This window comes from Heterodontus francisci, chromosome 11, assembly GCF_036365525.1.
Source record: "Heterodontus francisci isolate sHetFra1 chromosome 11, sHetFra1.hap1, whole genome shotgun sequence".
Classification (NCBI taxonomy): domain Eukaryota; kingdom Metazoa; phylum Chordata; class Chondrichthyes; order Heterodontiformes; family Heterodontidae; genus Heterodontus; species Heterodontus francisci.
Window position 1 is genome coordinate 62,729,223 of NC_090381.1, and position 25,399 is coordinate 62,754,621.

General features: G+C 44.9%; 1 protein-coding gene across 1 annotated transcript in view; it reads right to left on the reverse strand.

The window, feature by feature from the left end:
* The window catches only part of LOC137375278 (transient receptor potential cation channel subfamily V member 6-like), a 48,406-nt gene extending 36,255 nt beyond the window's left edge, over positions 1-12,151 (reverse strand). Inside the window, exons 1-4 of the mRNA XM_068042197.1 lie at positions 12,117-12,151; positions 8,747-8,841; positions 6,385-6,507; positions 3,655-3,795 (exon numbers count right to left, since the gene is read on the reverse strand). Of these exons, the coding sequence (XP_067898298.1) occupies positions 3,655-3,795; positions 6,385-6,507; positions 8,747-8,841; positions 12,117-12,151 (394 nt within the window). The remainder of the gene's footprint in view (positions 1-3,654; positions 3,796-6,384; positions 6,508-8,746; positions 8,842-12,116) is intronic.
* Positions 12,152-25,399: the final 13,248 nt, after the last annotated feature.

Below are 25,399 nucleotides of genomic sequence, written 5' to 3' on the forward strand. Positions count from 1 at the left end.
GATCACAATACGCACTTACCCTGCCCCAAGTCAAGGTTATAACAGCAGCAAGCAAACTTCATGCTGCCTGCTCATCATAGTTATTTTGCTGAGCAGCCCAGTAGTGAAAGTGCTGCTGACTGGCTGTACACTCAGCAGGGGTCCCAGATAGGAACATAGGAACATAGGAGCAGGAGTAGGCCATTCAGCCCATCGAACCTGCCCCGCCATTCAATATGATTATGGCTGATTATCCACTTCAATGCCTTTTTCCCACACTATTCTCATATCCCCTTATGTCATTTGTATTTAGAAATCTGTCAATCTCTGCTTTAAACATACTCAATGACTGAGCTTCCACAGCCCTCTGAGGTAGAGAATTCCAAAGATTCACAACCCTCTGAGTAAAGAAATTTCTCCTCATCTCTGTGGCTTCCCCTTATTTTGAAATTGTGTCCCCTGGTTCTAGAGTCCCCAACCAAGGGAAACATCTTAGCTGCATCTACCCTGTCTCTCCCTTTAAGTATTTTGTAAGTTTCAATGAGATCACCTCATTCTTCGAAACTCTAGAGAATACAGGCCCAGTTTCCCCAAACTCTCTTCAAAGGGCAATCCCGGGAACAAGTCTGGTGAACCTTCGTTGCACTCCCTCTATGACAATAATATCCTTCCGAAGGTAAGGGGACCAAAACTGCAGACAGTATTCTAGGTGCAGTCTAACCAAGGTTCTGTACAATTGAAGCAAGACTTCACTACTCCTGTACTCAAATCCTCTTGCGATAAAGGCTAACATACCATTAGCCTTCCTAATTGCTAGCTGCACCTGCATGTTAGCTTTCAGTGACTTATTGACAAGGACACGCAGGTCCTTTTGTACATCTACACTTTCTAATCTCTTACCATTTAATAAATATTCTTCCTAACAAAGTGGATAACCTCGCATTTTTCCACATTATATTCCATCTGCCACATTCTTGCCCACTTACTAATTGTGTTCAAATCCCCTTGAAGCCGCTTTGCATCTTCCTCACAACACACATTCCCACCAAGTTTTGTGTCGTCCGCAAACTTGGAGATACTACATTTGGTCCCCATATCCAAATCATTGATATATATTATGAACAGCTGGCGCCCAAGCACTGATTCCTGCGGTACTCCACTAGTCACAGCCTGCCAACGCGAGAATGACCTGTTTATTCTTACTCTCTCTGCTTTCTGCCTGCTAACCAATCCTTAATCCATGCCCTATCCCATGTGTTTTAATTTTGCTGACCAATCTTCTGTGGGGGACTTTATCAAAAGCTTTCTGAAAATCCAAGTACACCATGTCCACCTCCCCTTTATCAATTTGTTAGTAACATCCTCAAAAAAACTCATACAGGTTCATCAATAATGATTTCCCATTCATAAATCCATGTTGACTATGCCCAATCAGATCATTATTATCCAAACGTCCTTTAGAATAGATTCTAGCATTTTCCCAATAGCTAATGTAAGGCTAACAGGTCTGTAATTCCCTGTTCTCTCTCTCCCTCCCTTCTTAAATAGTGGGGTGAGAGATGCCTGCCTGGATAGCACAAATTACAGCTAGCCTGCACCTCTTAAAGGGCAGGTGTACTCAGGCTGCAGCAACTGGTGGAACTGTATCAAAAAAGTGTTTCAGAGAAGGAATAAGAGTACCAATGGAGTAGCAGGCTAGGGAGAGGTTTCCCAGCCTCTCTGATGCAGTGTTAGAGGCCGTAGTCCAGGAGGTGGAAAGGAGGAGAGATGTGATGCATCGATGAAAGTGAACTGAGATGTTGGCAATGCTGCCAGCTCCAGCCTGGAAGCATCCTAAGGTGTTGAAATTGAAGGCCATGATGATCTTGACAGCTACTGGCAGTGCCATCCTCATCCTGCACTGCAGCTGCATGTTCAGTTGGAGGAGGTGGCACAGTTCAGTGACCACATCCTTTGTGAATCATAGCTCCCTCAGATACTGTCCTGATGGAGATGGAGTGGGAGAATTGTTTCCTGAATAGCCTAGGTGGGTACAGCCTCCAGCACCCCCTCCGTCTGAACACAGTTTCCCCTCTCTGCTGCCTGTGCTGCAGGGTACAATTTCAAAATTTGCACATGACACAAAACTTGGAAGCATTGTGAACTGTGGAGGAGGATAGTGATAGACTTCAAGAGGACAACTGACAGGTGGAATGGGTGGACACATGGCAGATGAAATTTAATGCAGGGAACTGTGAAGTGATGCATTTTGGTAGGAAGAAAGGGTGCAGAAAAGGTTTACAAGAATGGTTTCAGGGATGAGTGACTTCAGCTCTTGGATAGATTGGAGAAGCTGGGCTTCATCTCCATAGAAAAGAGAAGGTTGGGAAGACATTTATGGAGGTGTTCAAAATCATGCAGGGTCTAGACAGAGCAGATAGAGATAAACTGTTGCTATTGGCGGAAGGATTGAGAACCAGAGAACACCAATTTAAGGTGATTGGCAAAAGAGCCAAATGACATGAGGAAAAGCTTTTTACGCAGGGAGTGTTAGGATCTGGAATGCTGTGCCTGACAGAGTGATGGAGGCAGATTCAATGGTGGCTTTCAAATCTGGAATTGGATAAGCACCAGAAGAGAGAAAAATTGCAGAGCTATGGGGAAAGGGCAGGGGGATGGGACTAGCTGAGCTGCTCTTGCAGACAGCCAGCATGGACACAATGGGCTGAATGGCCTCCTTCTGTGCTGTAACCCTTCTATGATTCTATGAGTCATATGGTCACTTTCCTATTAATGCACTTGAGATTGTTTTCAATCAAAAAGTGGTAACATTGATGATTGGTTTTCAGATGTACAGCATTCTTCAAATCTTAAGGTACCTATATTTTAATATTACTTCAAAAAATAGCATTCAACATTAGTTACGTTCTTATGTAAAGCTAACGTGAGTTCCCTGAAGAGGTTACTGAAAATGACTGTTAGTTTATTGAGCAACTCAAAAATGGCAAACATCAAACTGTATGACATTAAAAGAAAATTTATTTCGAGATTTGAAACATATCTAAAGGAAATTGAAAACATATTTCACAAGCCATATATTTTAATAATTGCTGAAAATGGAGACATGTTGTTGAAGCTTTTCATCTTGCACTCATCAGGACAATGGCAAGAATAACCAATGTAAGGGAAAACAACAACTTATACTGCATGAGAAGAGAGTGCTGATTGGTTGGTAAGTGAACTCTGATTGGTAGAGGCATTGCTATGGAGAATGCACCAGTTTACGGTGACTGGCAGTTAACTGCCAAGCTTTGTTTGAATTTTAAACCAGGCAACTGACTCTGGTCAAGGCAGTGCCTTGAAGAATGAACCAATGAATGGCTGTTTCTTATTTTGTACATATTATACATATATTAATACACAGGGCCCTGTTCTTTGCAGAACAGAAACAATATGTACAAACATTGCGCCTGTTTCAGCTGAACAAAATAAGTGACAACTATTTGCTGGTTCATTCCTCAGGGCAATGCCTTGACCAATCAGAGTCAAGCTGTCTGGTTACTGAGGATGTTTTAAAACATGAACAACTAGATAATTGTGTTACATATACATAAGAATCCTCAACTTTTAGCAATCCACAATAGTGCTTCAACAATTTATCTCATCTTACCTCTCAGAACAAAAACAAAACCTTACCATAGTAACACTGACATTCCTCTCCTGGGACAAAGCAGGAACCAGTTGCACGAGCATTTACCACATCAGCACCTCGATTCAACAGTTCCTTAACCATTTCCACATCTTGTTTCAGAACAGCAATGTGCAAGGGTGTTTCACCTATAGATTGAAAAAAAAATAAAAAGTGATACTAAAAATAGTTCTTTGGTCGAAGCAGAATAAGACCACTATATAGTGTACTAAAGTAGCCTTACTCTTTTTATGTTTCCCTAACATTTTCTGCCCTCCATTTCATGTGGTATTTCAAGGATGTTCTTCTCACTTAAAAAGGATGCAGTGTCTTGCTCACAGACAACTCACTGGATACTGCCAATGTTAACTTTTGGATTATCCACTCAGCTGATTTACAACAGTGTTGGATAGATTCCTCTCAATCTGCAGCATCTTTCTGATGACCAGGAAGGCAACCACAACACCATTCTTCCCAGCACCCCCACCCTTGCTTTCCTTCCTAGTTGAGTCTATTTGAATATTACTGAGCCTGGAACTCAAATTGCAGATTACCAGCTGAGAATTTAAGATTTTGGATTATAATTACCAGGCTACCATTCCCTGCTGGTCCCACTTGGTTGTTATGCTTCAAATAATTGATGATGCCATTTTACACATTACCAGCGATTCTTGTTTGGTCTTTCAAACATACTTATTTGGACACCTGCAGAATAAATGTAACATTTCCAAGTTTGCAGACGACACAAATTTGGGGGGGAATGTGAGCAGTGAGGAGTATGCAAAGAGGCTCCAATGTGATTTGGACAAGTTGGGTGAGTGGGCAAATGCATGGCAGATGCAGTATAACGTGGATAAATGTGAGGTTATCCACCTTGGTTGTAAAAACAGAAAGGCAGATTATTCCCTGAATGGAGATTGATTAGGAAAGAGGGAGGTGCAACGAGACCTGGGTTTCCTTGTCCACCAGTCGCTGAATGCAAGCATTCAGGTGCAGCAAGCAGTTAGGAAGGTGAATGGTATGTTGGCCTTCATTGCAAGAGGATTTGAGTACAGGAGCAAGGATGTCTTACTGCAGTTATACAGGGCCTTGGTCAGACCACATCTGGAGTAATGTGTGCAGTTTTGGTCTCCTAATCTGAGTAAGGATCTTCTTGGCATGGAGGGAGTGCAAAGAAGATTTACTAGGCTGATTCCTGGGATGGCAGGATTGACGTATGAGAGACTGGGTCAACTAGGCCTATATTCACTAGAGTTTAGAAGAATGAGAGGGGATCTCATAGACACCTACAACATTCTAACAGGACTAGACAGGCTAGATGCAGGGAGGATGTTCCCGATGGCCGGGGAGTCCAGAACCAAGGGTTACAGTCTCAGGATAAGGGGTATGCCATTTAGAACCGAGATGAGGAGAAATTTTTTCACAGAGGGTGGTGAAACTGTGGAATTCTCTACCGCAGAAGGCAGTGGAGGCCAAATCATTAAATATGGTCAAGAAGGAGATAGATATATTTCTTAATGCCAAAGGGATCAAGGGATATGGGGAGAAAGCGGGAACAGGGTACTGAATTAGATGATTAGCCATGATCTTTTTTGAATGGTGGAGCAGGACCGAAGGACTGAATGACCTACTCCTGCTCCTATTTTCTATGTTTCTATAATGGATGATGAGAGAAAGGAAGCATTACAAAAATAAAGGTAGTGAAGATTTAGTATTGGTAACAGTCATATATTTAAAGGCTTAAGTGCACTATAATACCATACAACATTCATTAAAGTCTTTATTGACAGATAACAACTTTTTTATAAAGCTGTTTGTGCAATGTTGCTGATTACTTGTATATTCATTGATCCCAGAACAGTAATTTTACTAGGGCCGGAATTTTATGCCCCCCTCCGCCCCCCAAAGAGTGGGAATGTGGTGGGGGTTGGGGGTGATGCGTAACATGGAGCAGGAGGCTCGGTGACCCTTCCCGACCCACTCCCGCCTCTGCCGCCGCTTTACGCAGGGCGGCAGCGGCGAAAAACAGCCCGCCCACCCCAGGACAATCAAGGTCCTTAAGTGGCCAGTTAACGGCAACTTGACAGCCTTCGCCCACTGCTACGGGGATTTTACCCATGGCAAATGGGCGGCCCAGGCCCGAGAAAAGCCACCTGAGAAATGGCCTGGTGGTAGCCCTCATGATCGGGCACCCTGTGCCCGAAAGAGGGCCGCCCCCACTGCCCCAACCACCCCCACCCCCAACACTCAACACGCCCCCCCACTGTCACCCCAATCAAGCACACCTGCCTCGCCGGGGCCTGACCGATCACCTTACCTTGTTTCCGGGGCTCCTCGACATCAGCTTCGTGAATCTGGGTTGCATTTCCAGCAGTGGCCACCGCTCCCGGTGGTGGTGCTGGGACTAAGAGTTGCTGGCTTGCTGATTGGCCGGCAGCTCCATTAGGCATGACTTCCTGCCTCAAGTGCGTGGAAGTCCCACCTCAGAACAGTTAAAGGCCAGGGAACCGCAAAATGTGAGTCGGATCCCCAGGTCAGGCGGAAGCGGGTTCGCCACCGACTTTTTAGTCAGTGGACGGCTCCTGTCCACTGAGGGAAAAATCCTGCCCAAGGTGTTTCATAAAACATTTAAAAAATAATAATGTGAATGTATTTACAGCACTTCTGAATTAAGTAAATTAATGCTTCTGTGTTGTTTACTCTGAAACCTAATAAACAACGGACATAATGTATCTTACCTCTGTACATTTCAGACGTCATTGGTTCATTGATTAGTGATGGTATCTTATCCAAAATTAACGCTGCAATTTCCTTATTGCCATTGAACAATGCTGAATGTAGTATTGTTTCTTCTAAATTCCCTTTAAATTATATTTTTGAATATTAGTTTCAGAACAAATGCAGAGAAGAATACCAAGACAATTAGAGCCAGTGAAGTTAACAACAAATGAGAGAGTTCAGCCTACTGTGTCTATGCTAGCTTTTGCCTTGTGTATTCCAGAACTATTTCACTGCTCTGCTATCTCTGTAGCTTTGCATCTTCCACTACATCAAATGTTTAACTTCTCTTCCCTTAAAAGATGCAATGGTTTTCACCTCAACTCCTCCATATGGCAAAGAAATCTGTGCTGTAAGAATTCTCTGTGTAAACAAAATATTCCTAACCTCTCCCCTCAGTAACAATTTCAACCTGATAACCCCTTGTGAGTGCTTAGCCACCCACTGAAAACAGACTTTCCATATTCACTTAACAAAAACCTTTTCTAACTTTAAACCTTTATTAAGTCTGAACAAATACATCGATATCCTCAAAGATCTCTTAGGTTTTAGGGAATCTAGCAGTTAAATCAATTTGCAGAGATGTGCAAAGCTACTGTCCCTATTTTTAAAAATTCATTCTGGAGATGTGGACGTCACTAGCAGGATCAGCATATATTGCCTGTCACAAGTTGCCCTTGAGAAGGTGATGGTGAGCCTTCTTCTTGAACCACTGCAGTCCATGTGGTGAAGGGACTTCCACAATGCTGTTACATGTAGAGTTCCAGGATTCTAACCATGTGACAATCAAGGAACACCAATATATACGTCCAAGTCTGGATGGTGTGTGATTTGGACAGGATCTTGGAGGTGATGGTGTTTCTATGCAGCTGCTGCACTTGTCCTAGGTGGTGGAGGTCATGGTTTTGGGCGATGCTGTCATAGAAGACTTGGCAAGTTGCTAGAGTGCATCTTGTCTTCGGTACACACTGCAGTCACAATGCACCACTGTTGGAGTGAATGGATGTTTAAGAAGATGGATGGGTTGCTGATCTGCTTTGTCCTGGATAGTGTCAAACCTCTTGAGTATTGTTGGGGAGTATTCCATCACTCCTGACTGTGCCTTGCAGATGATGGAGAGGCTTTAGGGAGTCAGGAGGTGAGCCACTAACCATACAATGCCCAGGCTCTAATCTGCTCTAGTAACTGTGGCATTTATGTAGCTGGTCCAGTTGAGGTCTGGTCAATGGTGACCCCAGGATTTAGATGGTGGGTGTTTCAGTGATGGCCATTGAATGTCAAGGAAGTTTAGATTCTCTCTTGTTTGAGATGGGGATTATTTACCAGGAAAGGGGCTGCAAACACTGGCCTTTCTGAACAATTCTGCAGTCACTTGTTTGATAAATCAAGATTTGCAGACTATATTCTAGCCTCAGAGAAAATTACAGGTATAACTGTTGAGGCAGCCATTAACAATGCCCTATGTAGATGTCCTCACAGCAGACAGTACAGCTCTGCAATGTCTCTGTGCTGATCCTAACCATACAAGGCAATTCCCCTCAGTCATTGCCAGATAGATATACCTAGAGCTGTAGTTATTGTTGATGAGATTAATCCGATGTGTGTTGATCCAACCAGAATATATGGCACCAGGGGAAGGTTTTCTATATTCATTATGGGGTATTCGTCATGGTAAGTTTATCTTCTGTCCACAAATTGTATTGTTGGTGAACTTCCATCATTAATGTATTTTTCCTCTTAAAATATCACACCATTGGACATTTGTCACTTTCATGAGTTTAAGTTACATCACTGGGAAGTTTAACTTTCTTTCCTTCTCATTCTTGTTCAAGCTACTAAGTACACAGCTCAAATTAATGAAGTTCCTATGTGAAAGAAGCAAACATTTTGTGTGATTGTAGAGCGTAGGCCAGACAACCCAATTATCTGTCTGAAAGAGGTTGCACCTTGATTGGTGATTGCTGCAAGGAAATATAAATAAGAAAGGACAGAGGTTGAACCATGTCAAATCTGTAGGGCAAAGTGATGGAACATGTTTTCCATGATTCTCTATAAAGTCAGCTTGTCATCTCAGTTGAAACTTCAGGTTAAAGTGCCAGAGATGAGGCATGTCTGGGGCAGAATTGAAGAGCTATACATGGATCCATTAACCCAGACTACACTCATGCACCTGTTCTGAGACACAAAGAGAATGCCACTGGCAGACATCCACAGATGGCTATGTCATCAGCTTCTTGACTTGGTAAATGGTGAGGGAAGAAAAAGCAAAATTAATGGTACAAAGTCAAGAGAAATCAAACTTCTAATTCTTTGAGTAAGTACCTCGAACGTAAGGGTCAAAATCTTCACTTGTCAATAAGGCTTTCATGCTGATGGTGTCATTTGTGTGAGCTGCCTTAAAAAACTCACTCCCATGTCTGTGAAAATAACATTTTTGCATTTATTTGAAGAAAAACAAGCATTTAAGTCTCTTTAAAATTCATTGCCAGTCAGGTAACTCAAACATCTCAAGAAAAATCCATGCTTTCCCTTTTCTTTGAAATTGTTGCTTTAATCGGAAAACTGTCAACACTTCAAAGCTATGATAGTGACTGACTGTAACTCAATTCACTTATTTATCAATATTGTGTTGAATAACCTGAGAGTTTAGGGAGAATTGCAACAAAACTTTTATACCGTAGGGTTTAATTTGCTTTGAGCTAGTTCACACATTTAAGGTATAGTCATTTTGGTAGTTGGCACTAATAAAGTGAGCACTATTTGTCTACACCTCCTCAAATTGTAAACAGGTGATGCACATTAATGCTGACCACATATTGATGTTTTACTGCTTATTAAGAACCAATTAAACTGAAAGGTGTAAATTTACTCAGGATTTATACATCACGAGGTATACCTTGACCTTGCACAATAGTGTAAGATGGGTGATAGCGAGTCGGCAGGCCATTTTACATACTTTTGATTTCTATTTCCATTGAAGAAGGTCCATAGATATCTGGCAAGCAGAAAACCCTTGCCTAGTGGTAGAAACTGCAAGTCTATCTAGACTAGCTAGTGATGCCTTGTACAATGCTATGTGATTTACTCACCAGTTCATGCTTGTAAAGAATCTTCTGTTTCTTTAATGGCCCATAAGTATGAAGCCATAAATTGAATCAGTGACGCCAATGGCTATGCTGCTGCTTGGTAGATTATATAGTGTAAAGCGTTGAAAGCAACTTGAGATAATTGACAATGATCCTCATTGCTTCCCTTGGCACTGTCTTGAAGTTAGACACCTTCAAATCCTTCCAAGTGTGATGAGTTGTAGGCACCACACTACCAATTTTAAACTAAGCCAGCAAGAATGGGGCGGGTTTGGAATGGATGCCCGATTTACACACAACTGATCTAATTTTCTGCTCCATTCTGCCTGTTCTTGCTGGGCAGGATGGGTTAAAATCAGGGATTCAAATTTACCTTCTATATGATTGCTACTTACATCTGTTGGAGACTCTGTTTAGTACTTCCTTTTTGATCTGCATTTTGCTATCTCCTCACACCATGTGAAGCAGGCTTTTAAAGTTCTGCTTACTCCAAAAATTAGCACTAAAATTTGCACAGGTCACAGCTGCTCTGAGGCACTGACTATCTGCTAGAGCGTGTAAGGGCCTATTAAGAGGGTTACCAGGTGAATCAGCAGATTTACTGTGGGTACATTCTTATTTATCACTCTATTGTACATTAGTCATACAAAAAGGCTCTAACTAAATGCACTTGTGCTAATGTTACCAGTCTGCACTACTGACTGGGAGCCTCACCTGCTGGAAGTGTATATAAGAAACTGAAGGGCTGGATTTAGTGGAGTCAGTGGGGCTCCCGGCGCCAGGCCAAAAAGGTGGTGAGAAAACCACCCTGGCCCATTTCCATTCAGAGTCCACCTGGTTCTATTTAATGGCACCCAGGCAATTAACTGCCTAGCGCTGGGATCTCCATCCCTTTAACAACAGGGATGCCAAGTCCAAGAGCTGCTGGCCAATCAGACAGCCAGCAGTTCAGTAGTAACAGCAGTGCCACTGGGAGTGGTGTTGACTGCCAGTAATGCAGGAGGCCTTGGAACCAGGCCCAGCACAAGGTAAGTGAGGCGGGTTCATTCCTGGCGAGTGATGACATCTACCAGGAAGTAGACTTAAAAAATATCTCCATTGAGTAAATTTAGGCATTTCTGTAAGTACAAGAAAAGAGAGATAATTGAACCCACACATCTTGGAGAGCAAATAAAACTCTGGGGCTAAACCTTTTTTTATACCCATCTTCATGCTAGGGGCTCACCAATCGCAATCTGTCTGCAACCAGATCCGGTGAGGCAGACCACATTCAAACTTTGTGTTGCCTCCTCACTTCCACTATTTCAGGCCCCCGCGATGGGGAAAGGGAGGGTGGGGATTGAGTGTAGGGGGCGAGGGTTCAGTAAGGTGGGTTGTTTTCCGTCAGGGGTCCTCCATGGGCCACAGATTTCCATGGAGGAGAGTTTCACCCCCAGCCCGCAGGGAGGTCGCTTCATTTTACTTGGCAACCTCCCTGCGTGACGGAGGCACTTCTTCCAACCACCCCCACCCCACTCCCCCCCCTCCGCCCCCTCCCTCTGGCTTAATTCCAGCAGTGGCAGCAAGACGCCGTTAACTGACTGATAATAGAACTATTAAGGGCCTCAATAGGCCTCTGGGTGGGAAGGCCATTGTCGGCCTATCCCGCCACCAACTTAATAGTGGTGTGATGGGAAGGTGACGGGCTATCCGTGCCCCGCCTCCCATTGTAATTATATGGGGTCCCCCCACCTTCTAGCCAATCTCTTGGGGGCCTATTAAATCCAGCCCAAGGTGTGCACTATCCACAATTCTCTGATTATTGGAATGAATAGTTGGAAATTTGTGGGTAGTGCACTGAAATTCCCAAAGTGCATTTCTGCCAGTGATGCTGTCTACCAGGAAACAGACTTAAAAAATATCTCCATTCAGTAAATTGAGTAAAAAAGAGGAGTAATAATTTAACCCACACATCTTGTTGAGAGCAAATATAACTCCTAGTCTAAACACTTGTTCATTTCTGTCCATGCGAGGGGGTCGCCATTCGCAATCTGTCTGCGACCAGATCCAGTGAGGCAGGCAGCATGCAAACTTTGTGTTGCCTCCTCACTTCTACGATTTCATCACGCAGCCGAGTGCAACCTGTGCCTCTGGCTGGACGAACATTCAATCGGGGGCCTAATAGCGGGCAAGATTGGCAAATGATTCAGATAACCTCCTGCTCTAAAAAACAATCTACCCTTCTTAAAATGGAGCTACACTGAATGAAAGGAGGCTGTTGTAAATGGAGAACCAGGTCAGAGAGAAAGCTCCCAGATTCACGGATGAAGTGCTGGAGGCCTTGGTCATGGAGGTGCACTGGAGGAGAGAGGCCATGTTACCGGGGGCGGACAGGAGGTCGTTAAGAAATTCCCTCTGACTTCAGGGGTTCCGTAGCAGCGGCACCAGTGATGCTATTTCATAGTGAAGGTTTCCAATAATGAAAGATCAAAATTTGCCTTTTTTCCCCCCAGAACGCTGGGCTATCCTTCTCAAATTCTCTCCTCCTCCCTCCCATATCCTATGATATTCAGTACTCTGTTTTTAGCTATTACTTTTCATGCTTTAACATTTTTTGTGTGATTTACCTTGTTGTGTCATTCATATCCATTGTGACGTGCATGTAGACTTTGTCAAAGAATTTGAGAAATCCAAGCTCCAGTAAAATCCTTTAAAAAGTGAAAAGACCAGATATAAACATTTGCTTTAAGAAATAAAAAGTGAAAGGTTTGCTCATGTTTATTCTGAATATTTGAGTCCTACACAACTTTCAACATATGATCGAGCATTCTGAGATAAAATTGGGAAATGTTTAATTTTAATGTTTTCATTTTAAAGTGCAATAATATGATCATATAACTCTTAATCATGATAGAGTTTTAGTTTGAAATTCTCTTTCCATGCTCAGATGATTAATCTATTTAATTTTGACCAATAGTGTATAGTCTATTTAATAATTCCACCTAACCAGATGAAGCCACAGTCTTCAAGTGAACAGCACTAAAGAATTCACCACATCTGTAGCTATATTTAAATTATATTTGTATTTAAATTGTGAATAGAGAAAGCCTGTGCTTTCTTTGAAGTTTGGATATTCAAGAAAGCTGATTACAACAGGACGACAGCTTTAGAAATTCAATGGTCAGGGTCAATCCTAAGAATGGCACAGAATTAGCAACGAGGAAGGCTAGTCCATATATTAAATTGCAATTTGAATCACAGTGGAAAATCAATTGTGCTGCCTTAGAAGATAGTGATCATTTAATAAGAATGGTTTCTTTTCATATTCCTAACTTCCTAATTTTAACTTGGTACTATTCAAGTCTTTTGCTATTGTCTGGATTTACCCCATCTTTAATTTTGAAAATGTTAATTGATTTAATCCAAAGAGCAAATTTGAGTTTTTTAACCTACCCATTCTTAATACCTGGAATTTTTTGGATGATTGCCTCTGTATCATCTCTTGGGCAACAATATACTTGCTGTGATTAGATAAAAACTGTGGACAGTACTTACGATGGGTTCTGATAAATGCTTTTCTATGCAACAGTGTAGCCGCTTTTGATTTTTAGTCTGTCCTTCTGACTATACAAGCCAGTAACTAATTTACCTTTTTTAATTACTGCATCCAAGCATCAAGCTCATTATTTCATAGATCGATCCACAGTAATCCCTTAGCACAGACTAAGTGTTCCACTTAAAATATATAGTATGTTCCCTCTTCTGACTGCTTGCTCGCCTGCCAATTATTTTACTGTTATGTCCCAGTTAACGAAATGATCAAAATGTTAAAAAAAAACTGCCTTGCCCTATTTTGGTTTCAGAAGTAGAAAATAGAAATACTTATTCAAGTTAGACTAAATTTCAGCCATTTCTTTCTTGTGCGGCTTTTGACTTTTTTATTGACTCGTGTTTTAGGCCCTATCCCACATGATATTCCTTTAACTGTAATTCTGCATCATTTCCTCACTGATTCTTTCTTTTCTAAAATTCAGCTAGCTGAAAATGCTATTGATAAAAATCTAATAATTCTCATAATTAATATCCTTGCAATCTGCACATACTTTTCATAATATGGAGGTTACTTTTCTGATAACTTTGCACTGCCAATACGATTGATGGTTGCAATATTCTGCAGTTCCAATAGACCACACAGTCCAACTTCTCTGAAGTCGAGCAGGTCAATATTCATAACAGAAATAATAACTGGGTAAAAATAATTATACATTTAAAAAAAAATTAAATGAAGGGAAGAATTACAGCGACTGTACAGAGCTAAATTATAATTTCCTCCTCCAATAAATTAACTTTTCAAAATTTATATAGAGATACATTTTTTTTTGCAGTTGCTGTACAATTTGCCTCAAGCTGCTAGCACATTAGGTATTTTCTTTCATTGAATGAGTATAAACAAAAAAGCCCAAAATTTGGAACATAATGCCACATAATTTCGACTCACTTTCTAACAATTACTGATGCTCGCATTGTCTTGAACTAATTTTCTTGTTCATAGAAACAATACCATACAGCACAGGAGAAGGCTATTTGGCACATGGTGCCTGTGTCAGCTCTTTGAAAGAACTATTCAATTCATAGTATCATAGATCATAGAAAGGTACAGCACAAAATGAGTCCATCTATCTCGACATTCCTATGTTGGCTCTTTTAAAGTCTTGTTTAGTCCCACATTACTGCTTTTTGCCCATAATCAGTAGCTGGTCAACTCCCTTTTAAAATTATTTGTGGAATCCACATTTTTTTATTCATTCATGGGATGTGAGCGCACTGGCAAGGCCAACATTTGTTTCCCAAGCCTAATTGCCCTTGAGAAGGTGGTGGTGAGCCACCTTCTTGAACCATTGTAGTCCATGTGGTGTAGGTACACCCACAGTGCTAATAGGGAGGGAGGTCCAGGCTTATGACCCAATAACAGTGAAAAAACAGCAATATGGTTCCAAATCAGGATGGTGTGTGGCTTGGTGGCAAGTGGTGATGTTCCCATGCATCTCTTGCCCTTGTCCTTCTAGGTGGTAGAGGTCGCAGGTTTGTAAGGTGCTGCTGAAAGAGGCTTGGCGAATTGCTGCAGTGCATCTAGTAGATGGTGCATATGGCTGCCAGTGTGCACCGGTGGTGGAGGGAGTGAAAGTTTACGGTGGTAAATGGAGTGCCAATCAAGCGGACTGCTTTGTCCTGGATGGTGTCGAGCTTCCTGAGTGTTATTGGAGTTGCACTCATCCAGGTAAGTGGAGAGAATTCCATTAAACACCTGACTTGTGCTTTGTAGATGGTGGACAAGCTTTGGGGAGTCAGGAGGTGAGTTACTCACCATAGAATTCCTAGTCTCTGACCTGCTCTTGTAGCCACAGCATTTATGTGGCTGGTCCAGTTCTGTTTCTGGTCAATGGTAACCCCCAGGATGTTAATAGTGGGGATTCAGCAACGGTAATGCTATTGAAAATTGAGGGGAGATGGTTAGATTCTCTCTTGTTGGAGATAGCCATTGCCTGGCACTTGTGTGATGTGAATGTTACTTGCCACTTATCAGCTGAAGCCTGAATGTTTTCTAGGTCTTGCCACATGTAGGCACAGCCTGATTCAGCATCTGAGGAGTCGCGAATGGTACTAAACACTTTGTAAACATTAGCGAACATCCTCTTTTCTGACTGTATATTGAAAGAAAGGTCATTGATGAAGCAGCTGAAAATGGTTGGGCCTAGGATATTACCATGAGGAACTTCTGCAGCATGTCTTGGGCTGAGATGATTGGCTTTCAACAACCTCAACCATCTTCCTTTGAGCTAGGTATGACTCCAACCAGTGGAGAATTTTCTCTGATTCCACTGACTTCAATTTTACTAGGGCTCCTTAATTCCAGTCGGTTAAGTGCTGCCTTGATGTCACTCTCACCTCACCTGTGGAATTCAGCTCTTTTGTCCATGTTAGGACCAAGGCTGTAATGAGGTCTGGAGTTGAGTGGCTCTGGCAGAACCCAAGGTGAGCACCAGCGGGCAGGTTATTGATAGCACTTTCGACGACCCCTTCCATCACTTTGCTAATGATTGAGATCAGACTGATGGGGTGGTAATTGACTGGATTGGATTTATCCTGCTTTTTGTGGACAGGACATACCTCAGCAATTTTCCACATTGCTGGGTAGATGCCAGTGATGTAGCAGTACTGGAACAGCTTGGCTAGGGGGGTGGTTAGTTCTGGAGCACAGGTCTTCAGTACTATAGCCAGGATATTGTCAGAGCCCATAGCTTTTGCTGTATCCAGTGCCTTCAGACGTTTCTTAATATCACATGGAATGAATCAAACAGGCTGAAGATTGGCATCTGTAATGGTGGGAACCTTAGGAGGAGGCCGAGATGCATTATTCACTCGGCACTTCTGGCTGAAGATGGTTGCAAATACTTCAGCCTTATCTCTTGTACTGACATGCTGGGCTCCACCATCGTTGAGGATGGGAATGTTTGTGGAGCCTCTTCCTCCAGCTAGTTATTGAATTGTCCACCATCATTCACAAATGGATGTGGCAGGACTGCAGAGCTTTGATCTGATCTGTTGGTTGTGGAATTGCTTTGCTCTGTCTATTGCATGCTGCTTCCACTATTTAACATGCATTAGTCCTGTTTTGTAGTTTCAGCAGGTTGACACCTCATTTTTAGGTATACCTGGTGCTGCTCCTGGCATGCTGTTCATTGAACATTGTTGATCCCCTAGCTTGACGGTAATGGTAGAGTGATGGATATGCAGAATACAATTCTGCTGCTACTGATGGCCCACAGCCCTCATGGATACCCAGTTTTGAGCTGCTCGATCTGTTCAGAATCTATCCCATTTCTCATGGTGGCAGTGACACACAACACGATGACAACAACCTCAGTGTGGAGATAGGACATTGTCTCCACAAGGATTGTGTGGCGGTCACTCCTACCAATACTGCCATGGGTCATAGATGCATTTGCAACAGGTAAATTGGTGAGAGTGAGGCTTTTCCCTTGTCTTGGTTCTCTCACCACCTGCTGCAGGCCCAGTCTGGCACATATGTCCTTCAGGACTTGGCCAGCTTGGTCACTAATGGTGCTACCAAGACACTCTTGGTGACGAACGTACCTGAGTACATTCTGTGCCCTTGCTACTGTCAGTGCTTCTTCCAAGTCATGGAGACACTGCGCACAGAAGGAGGCTATTCCGTCCATCAAGTCCATGCCAATGTTTAACATGGAGGAACAGTGATTCATCCGCTGAGGGCGAGCAGTAGGTGGTAAGCAGGAGATTTCCTTGCCCATGTTCGGCATAATGCCATGAGACTTCATGGAGTCTGGAGTCATTTTGGAGACTTAGCTTTACAGATAGAACGTTCCATATCCATAACAATCAGTCCCACTCACCTGCTCTTTCCCCACAGCCTTGCATATCTTTCCTCTTAAACCATATATCCAATTCCCTCTTGAAAGTTACTACTAGGCTGGATTTTACAGTCCCCCTGACGTCGGGGGTCATGACGGCAGGGAGAGGGTCCGGAGAATGCCTCGCCATGGGCCTCACTGCTGGGAAGGGCAGGCCCAATATTGCCGGTGGTGGTGAGGCCCTGTGGCAGCCCCCCTGCCGCTTGGCGACGGGACCCAAATTTACATATGTTAATTTATTTAAATAAATGAATGACTTATTTACCCGCTCCTGCTGTCTGTCCCGGAGCTACATTGCTGCCGGTGGCCGGCACTTCCGCGCCTTCAGAACCCCATCCAGTTATCTAAGGTGTAACACTGGTGGGGAGGGGGAAGCAGATAAGTGTTTCATTGCGGGAGATGGGGGGGGGGGGGGGGGGGGCGGGAATGGGGTCAAATTCACCTGACTGGTTTACAGGATGGTGGGAAGGGGTAAAGTTCACAGTTTATGATCTGTGCGGGGGTGGAGGTCAGGTGCACAAGCTAAGTATTTTGCGGAGGAGAGGGCAAGGAATTAATTGTATGGTTATTGGGGGGCTGGGAGAGGGGCCAGAAATGTTTATTTAACTTGTTCGAATAAATTTTACATCATAATCTCTTTAAAAATTTAAGATAAATGAAAGGGTTTGTAGCCCTTTAAAAATAACGTTGGCGCCTGCGCAATGGTGCCTGACGCCATTGCCAGAGACAGACAGCCTGCCCCCTCCACGTCATCGGCGTGGGCGGTCCGCCCCGCTGATTTAAATGAGCTGCCATGCTGAATATCGGCGGCGAGCTTATAAAATCCAGCCCACTGAATCTGCTTCATCCACCCTTTTCGGCAGTGCATTCCAGATCATAAAATCTCACAGCATAAGATGTACCCCCATCTCTCTTCTGATTCTTTTGCCAATTATCTTAAGTCCGCCCTCTGGTTGCCAACCCTCCTACCTTATTTACTCTATCAATATCCCTCATAATTTTGAACACCTCAGTTAAATCTCCCTTTAAACCTTCTCTGCTTTAAAGAGAACAATCCCAGTTTCTCTGGGATTTCCAAGTAATTGAGGTTTCTCATCCCTGGTATCATTCTGGTAAGTCTCCTTTGCACCCCCACCAAGGCCTTGACATCCTTCCTAACAGTAGCTATTACTAGAAATTTCTAAAGCGTAGTGCCTACAATCAGACACAATTCTCCGGGTGATGCCTAACCAATGAATTATAAAGGTTTAGTATAACATCTTTGTTTTTGTACTCTCTGCCTCTATTGATATCCGATATGCCTTTTTAAAAAAAAAAGCGTTTGTCTTGTCTCCTTCAAAGATCTATGTATGTAAATCCCCAGGTCTCTCTGTTCCTACAGCCGCTTTAAAATTGCACCATTTAGTTTATATTGTCTCTCCTCATTCTTCCCAAAATTTTTAGTAAATGTTAAATTACATTTTTACTGTTTTAAGCAAATTGTATGTTTTAACTTCCACATTTAATCTTTTTCTTCAGACATACGCAAGACTCTAATTTTCATTCCAGTGTTTATGCAATACCATAGTCAGCAACAATTGCAAAGTCTGGATGAGCATTTCTAGTAACAGCTACTGTTACAATATTAGCTTCAATTTTGTTAGATCGTGCATAAAAACAACTTTAAACTTCTTACCTTACACGCTCTTAACAATCATTTCTGTGAAAAGTCTCACAGCACAATGTGGCATTGACACCAGTTCTTAGAGGACAGGAAATATGTGACAAATTGTTTTGGCAACACACAGGCCAATTTCTTGCTATGGTTTCTGTGTATTATGGGAAATGTACTGATTGTTTCAGTAACTAACAGGAAATACTGGTCTCACCAGCTCTATCATGAAATTTCCTTAGCAATTAAATTGAATTCACTAAAGGTGAAATTGAATTGCAAATCAAAACAGAATGGAACGTCAGTTGTCTGCAATCCTGTAATCTTTACACTTGATCATCCACACAATAACCTTTGTTGGTGTTGGTACTTAGCTTTGCATTAGCCAACTAAAAGCAACAGACCTTAATTGGCTTTCACAGATGTTGGGTTATAGATCTAGCAGGAGAAGTGGTTGAATGCTCAGTCAAATTTTCTATCTGTGCACAGATTGGAGGCCAGATTGCTGGACTGTTGCAAGACTGTTAAAGCCCCTTTGAGCACTGGCATCTGCAACCATAATGCAGCAGTCTGACCCTACATGGCAACAAGCTGAGATTTCATGACCTCAGTCTGAGCTTCTAATGCAGCACTCAGGCATTGGCTAGCTTCTGCTTGTGCTGCAGTGGAAGCTGAGGCATCAGCCATCAGATGTTACATCATTGTCAGTGTTAATTATGTATCAGTTGGGGGTTAATTGTACTCAGGAGTAGTGCGCATTAACTGGGAACCCATCTGTACTTATATGTATAGCAGACTGAAAGTGTGGTTGTTGATTGGAGGTGCATGATATGTAAATAAAAGCTTGCAAATGTATAAAGACTAGGCTCCAGTTCTATCCTTCACCAGCAGGCTATCTGAGTTCTAACAAGTCCACAAGTGCTGTCATGGAGTTGGCCACCACTTGCAAGCTGGAAAGGATGAGTTCCAAGATCTGCATGTAAAATTGGTGCCGGACTCCTCAATGCTCCTTGACAGTGACAGCAGGCTTTCTGGCAGGCCAATCAATGCACCGAGCATTTCTGTGTGCATGCCCATAAGCCTTTTTCTGTATGCAGCCTCATCCAATTCCTTATCAGAGCCCTCTGCAACAGAACTCCTGTGCGACCCGGACCTCCGGGGAGCTGGCACCTACCTGCACAATCTTTCCACCAACCTGGCTGCAGCAAACTCATACGCAGTGACTCTTCTTACTGAATTTAGTGAGGCCATTTGGAGCAGGAATGGAGGCATGGGGGCTGGAGAATAGCAGCAGACAAGTCAGTTCCAGATTTAATCAGCAGTGGGAAAGCACCAAAGCGGGATGGGACTGCAATTTTAAATCGTAGATTAGTGAGTTTTAATATATTTGCATGTAATTGAAACCGATTCAATGGGGGGCTTGGAATTAAGTGGATGACGGGTGGCCCTCACGTGCCTTTGGAATCCCGGCCATTGAAAGCGGGCGGCACCGTGGCGAGACCTCAGTGCCGTGACGGGTAGGCAGCCATGACCAGCACTGCATAGGAGAAGAGAGGGGAGCGTAGGCCATTGTCAGACAGCTGTGCAGTCTGTATGGGTGGGCTTGGTCTCAGGTGGCAATACCAGGTGGGCTTGGTATCGGGTCTGCAAGGGGGGGCTGGGTCTCGGGTGGTTTGTATGGAGGGGCTTGGGTTTGGGTGGCTGTATTGGGTGCCCACACTGCTGGGTGAGAGGGTCAGCTATCAGCAAGGGTGGACACTGAGGGCTATTAGTGAGTCTACCGAGCGAAGTAGCAAAGAGAAAGTAGCCAAAACAGATCTGTGTCTGCAAAGACAGCCTTCTGGAGGCCTAGTGATCATCTGGCATGGGTCTCATACACCCTGTCATTTTTGATCTCCACGGCATGATGCAGCACCTCCGACAGAGGGAGGGCCAGGAGGCAGCTGCGTCTGCCCATGAAGCTCCACGACGAGAGTGACAGCAGCCGGCCATGCGAAGAAGGGCCCACCTGCACCAGAGAGTATACAGGACTCGATTCAGCTACGTTCAAATCTCTGAGCAGCAATGTCAGCGAAGACTATGGATCTCCAGGGAGGTCATAACCAACCTATGCACAATGCTGCAGGCTGAGTTTCAACCTATGGGATTTGATGGTCACCCTATGCCTGTTGCCTTAAAGATCACTGTGGCACTTAACTTTTACACGTCTGGATCATTCCAAGGATCCACTGGGGACATATGTGGCATCTCCCAGGCAGCAGCCCATTGCCGCAACAAAGAAGTGACCAATGCCCTGTTCAAGAGGGCCAGTGATTATGTGCGCTACCAGACTGACCCTGACAGTCAGGCTGAGAGGGCCATCGGATTTAGGGCCATCACTGGATTCTCTCATCTGCAATGTGTGATAGATTGCACGCATGTGGCCATCAGGCTCCAACAGACCAGCTAGCCAGTCACCTTCATCAACGTTCAAATAGTTGACGACCACTGAAAGTGTTTCCTGCTGTTTCTCGGGAAGCAGCCAAGATGCCTACGTACCTCCAACAGTCTCAGGTGCTGCAGCTCTTCAGACCCTCTGCTCGCCTTCAGGGATGGATTCTCGGGGACGAGAGCTACCCATTGAAGACATAGCTATTGACGCCTGTGAGGAACCCTCGCAATGCAACAGAAGAGAGGTGAAAAACTTGTTAAGGCTCTTCCTGAATGACCATCGAGCAGGCAATTGGGCTGCAGAAGATGAGATTCCGCAGCCTTGATTGATCCAGTGGAGCCCTGCAGTACGCCCCAGTGAGGGTCTTGCATATTGTAGTGGTTTGCTGTGCTCTGCACAATCTAGCACTGCAGAGGGGGGAGGCCTAGCATGATAAGGACATGATTGAATGCTAGTGTTCCACCTACGAGAAGGATGAGAGGAGGGAGATGAGCAGGCAGCACTGGATGTTGAACCCTTTGCACCGGAGGCCAGGCAGATTGAGCAATGGGCCAAAGATGCAAGAGACAATCTCATACTTACCTGCTTCCAGCTACCATGATGGCCTCAGAATAAAATCAATAAAGACTCACCTCAATGCATGCTGTCTGTCGCCGCCTTTCTATTTGTGTTCCGTGCCTAGCGCCCAGCTGAACCATACACTCTGGTCCATGGGAGACACTAATCAGACAAGGGCTGTGCCTACATTGGCATTCCACTAAGGGGGAAGAGGGAAGTCAGCAGCTCACAATTAATGCCTGATAGAATAATCACTTCTGCACAATGAAGGTTAATTGCAAAAACAGAATAACGTTATATGAGAAAACAAATGTCAAATACCCTTGAAACCCCAAGTGTCTCTATATGGTTTTCTTTATATGTTTTCGAATGCTTCTACGAGGTGTGACTCCTGCGTTAGCAGTTGGGCTGGAGGCAGGCTGCTGATCACGCTGCTCCTTGGCCTGTGATGACTTCAGTGACCATCCTGAGGGTCCCGGCTGCCTGAGGGTTTCCTACACAGGTGCAGGGCTCTCCTCAGACCTCATGACCTCTGGAGCTGGGCTCACCGGTGGAGGGGTTGAGGAGCCACTGTCCAGGCTCAGAGCGCCCTGAGGGGAGCCCCCAGCTGTGAAGGTCAGCCTCTCTTCCTCCTTTCAAGGCTCACTTGAGGATCCCTGCTCACCAAAGAGCGAAAAGCTGGAGAAGACTCCAGGCACCTCGTCCTTCTCTTGCTTTGCCACTGCCGCATTGAACTCATGGCCAAGGCGATGGTGTGCAGGTCTGTGTGCATCTGTGGGGTCTGGCTCACCAAGCAGGTCGCCAACCTCTCGATGGAGGAAGCCATGTGCTCACATACCTGAGACATGACAGCACTCATGGCATGGATAGACTCCTCCATCGTCCACTCACGGCTGCGCATAGCCTCTGGCATCTCCGTCAAATGTTGCCTTACCTCTCTCTGCAACTCCAGCGTGCCCTGTGCTGTCGACACCAGCCTGGGCCTCAGCATGAGCCTGGCCACCCACAGTCCTCCCACTGTCAGAGGCCTCAGCTGTTTCAGCCTCAGCCAGCTGCTTGGGCACGTGTTTGGTGCTCTCACCAGCTTATTACCTTGATTTTGCAGCCGAACAAAAAAACCACCGAGGTGAAAGTATCTGCACTGGTGGAGGGTGTGGGAGAGTCATTGGAGGGTGCATCCTTTGACTCCTAATCCTCCTCAGAGGTGGAATTAGGTCCCCCTTCTACTTGGGTCTCCTGCGGATACTGACCTGCATGAGAGAACACAAATATGTGTGGGTTAGGATGTGCAGATCACATCATGTCAACAATGTGTGATGTGGGTCACCAGAAGTGAATTGTATGTCGGTGGAGTTAATCTTCACTCTCTTGCATGGAGACTCCAGTCTCACCATCTGCTATTGAGCAGCCACCCTGGGTCCCCACTAGTTCAAGTGCCTCCTCCTCAGTTGTGGATACAGGCCTAATTTCTGGGATTCCTCAGCCAATCTGCGCTGTCTCCCTCCTGTTATGAGTTGTCTTGTCCTGCAAGTGGAAAGAGGAAGATAGTCATACTTCGCAGAGAGATCAGGATGACAGTTCTGCCTGTGGCAGGCCCTCGTCCCCGACTGGTGTTTCCCATACAGCTCATCCTCCCATCAGCTCTCAGGGGAGTTAATGGGGGTGAGATGTGAAAGAGGGTGGCCTGTGGCCACAATGCATGACTGCATCATCAGAATCACATGATGCTTAACCTGCTTTGTCCGTGCCTTTGTGGTGCCTCCCTCCCCATGCTCTGCTCCTTCCTGCATAGCCACGTGAAAACCCTAAAAAGGAGAGAGGAATGGAGCAGTCACCTTGGCAGAATGAAGGACGTCATTGACCCTCTTGCAGAACTGTACCCATGTTTGGGGGGGGTGCGGTGGTGGTGACACCATGGCTGCTAACCTCCTCTGCGATCAACGTCCAAACTTGCTTGGTCAGGCAGGAGGACCTCTTCTTGCCATCGCTGAGGAAGAGGGCATCATGCCTTTCTTGGAGGAGAATCTTGAAGGGGGCATTGCTAAACCGTGGTGTCTTCCTTCAGCCATGGTCGCTGCAGGCTCATATTCAGCTCTTTGGCTATCAGGCAGCAGAGGCAGCAAAAGGGGTCCTCGGGCAGCGGAGGCAGAAGAAGGGGTCTTGGGACAGCAGAGGACACTCAGGAAGGCACTCTTTTAAACCAGGCAGGAGTGAGTGCAGGGCTGGCAGGCCTTTAAATATGACGCCAACACCTTCTCCAGAGTTATCTGACGCTGTATTGGGCATCTCGAATCCCACCCCCGATACTTAATTGGCCGGGCCCCGTACCTCCATTATTATAGTTGGCCACCCGCCATGTAATCGCAGTGGGTTGTCCAAACACATGACGAGTGGGGACAGTGCCCACTTCCTGGTCCAGTGCTGCAAATGTGATGGGCTCACTAAATCCAGCCCACCAAGTGCAGAACCTGCCTGGAGTGCCACCCTCTAAATTACATGCAGTGCCAGTATCTGAGCTGGTGGCTGAGTGTCTGATCAAGTGATGGTGTCTCTTCCTCATCAGTCTTTTTTCCCACTAGACCTTTAGGACTGCACAGTGGTTAGCACCGCAGCCTCACAGCTCCAGCGACCCAGGTTCAGTTCTGGGTACTACCGGTGTGGAGTTTGCAAGTTCTCCCTGTGACCATGTGTGTTTCCGCTGGGTGCTCTAGTTTTCTCCCACAGCCAAAGACTTGCAGGTTGATAGGTAAATTGGCCATTGTAAATTGCCCCTAGTGTAGGTAGGTGGTAGGAGAATTGTGGGGATGCGAGAGGGAATATGGGATTAATGTAGGATTAGTATAAATGGGTGGTTGATGGTTGGCACAGACTCGGTGGGTCAAAGGGCCTGGTTCAGTGCTGTATTTCTCTTATGAAAAGAACCTTCAGCCTCTGCACCACTGGCTGGCCAGGCAGCAGTTCTTGGGTATCAGAAAGCATAAAGACACAAGGGCAGGGGTGGGGTGAGGGAAGTGGGGAAAAGCAAGAGGTACATGGTTATACCATCTGGAGCTTGTAAATTGGATGTGAGACAGTGGATTAGGGAGGAATATATCATTATCCTCAATGTTTTCGGCCCTGCCACAGGCCACTGCCTCAATGACAGCTGCTCCAATTATTTCCAGTATCGTCTCCCCCATGGGTGAGCACATGCAGCTTTGACTGTCCCCTGCCAATTAGCTGCTGCTGCTGCCTACGATGGACCACATTGTCTTGCAAGAGAGAGAAGTGTGTCAGTGCGTGTGCTACAATGTGTTTGGGAAATGCACCTGCCTCAGCTGAATAGCTGATAATGTTTGCAAGCTGTGAAATGTGAGTGTGCACCTTGCAGCAGTGCTAAGTGTGTGAGGGTCAGGGTCAGGGACAGGCACCAACATGTTGCACCACAGACATTTGACAAAATTATTGACTCAGCCCGTGAAATCAGGGACAATTAATCTGTATGAAAAGTGGATAGCCAACTTAATGAAATCAAGACTGTCCGATTTAAAACACATTTCTCCCTATTTAGTGAGATACCTGGCATTGTTTTTGCTTGCACGAATAATCAATGTCTGCCCACACACCTGATGTGGCAATGTGGCGAATTCAGATAGATGTCCGTCCGTCAGGAGTGATCTTGATCTCTTTCTCTCCCCTCTCTGTGTCCATCTCCCTCCCCCTACCCCCCCCCCCCCGTGTCCATCTCTCTCCCTCACTCTCTCCCTGTGTCCCTTTCTCTCCCCTTTCCTCTTTCCCCCCTCTCTCTGTCTATTGCTCTCCTCTCTCTCTCCCTCTGCT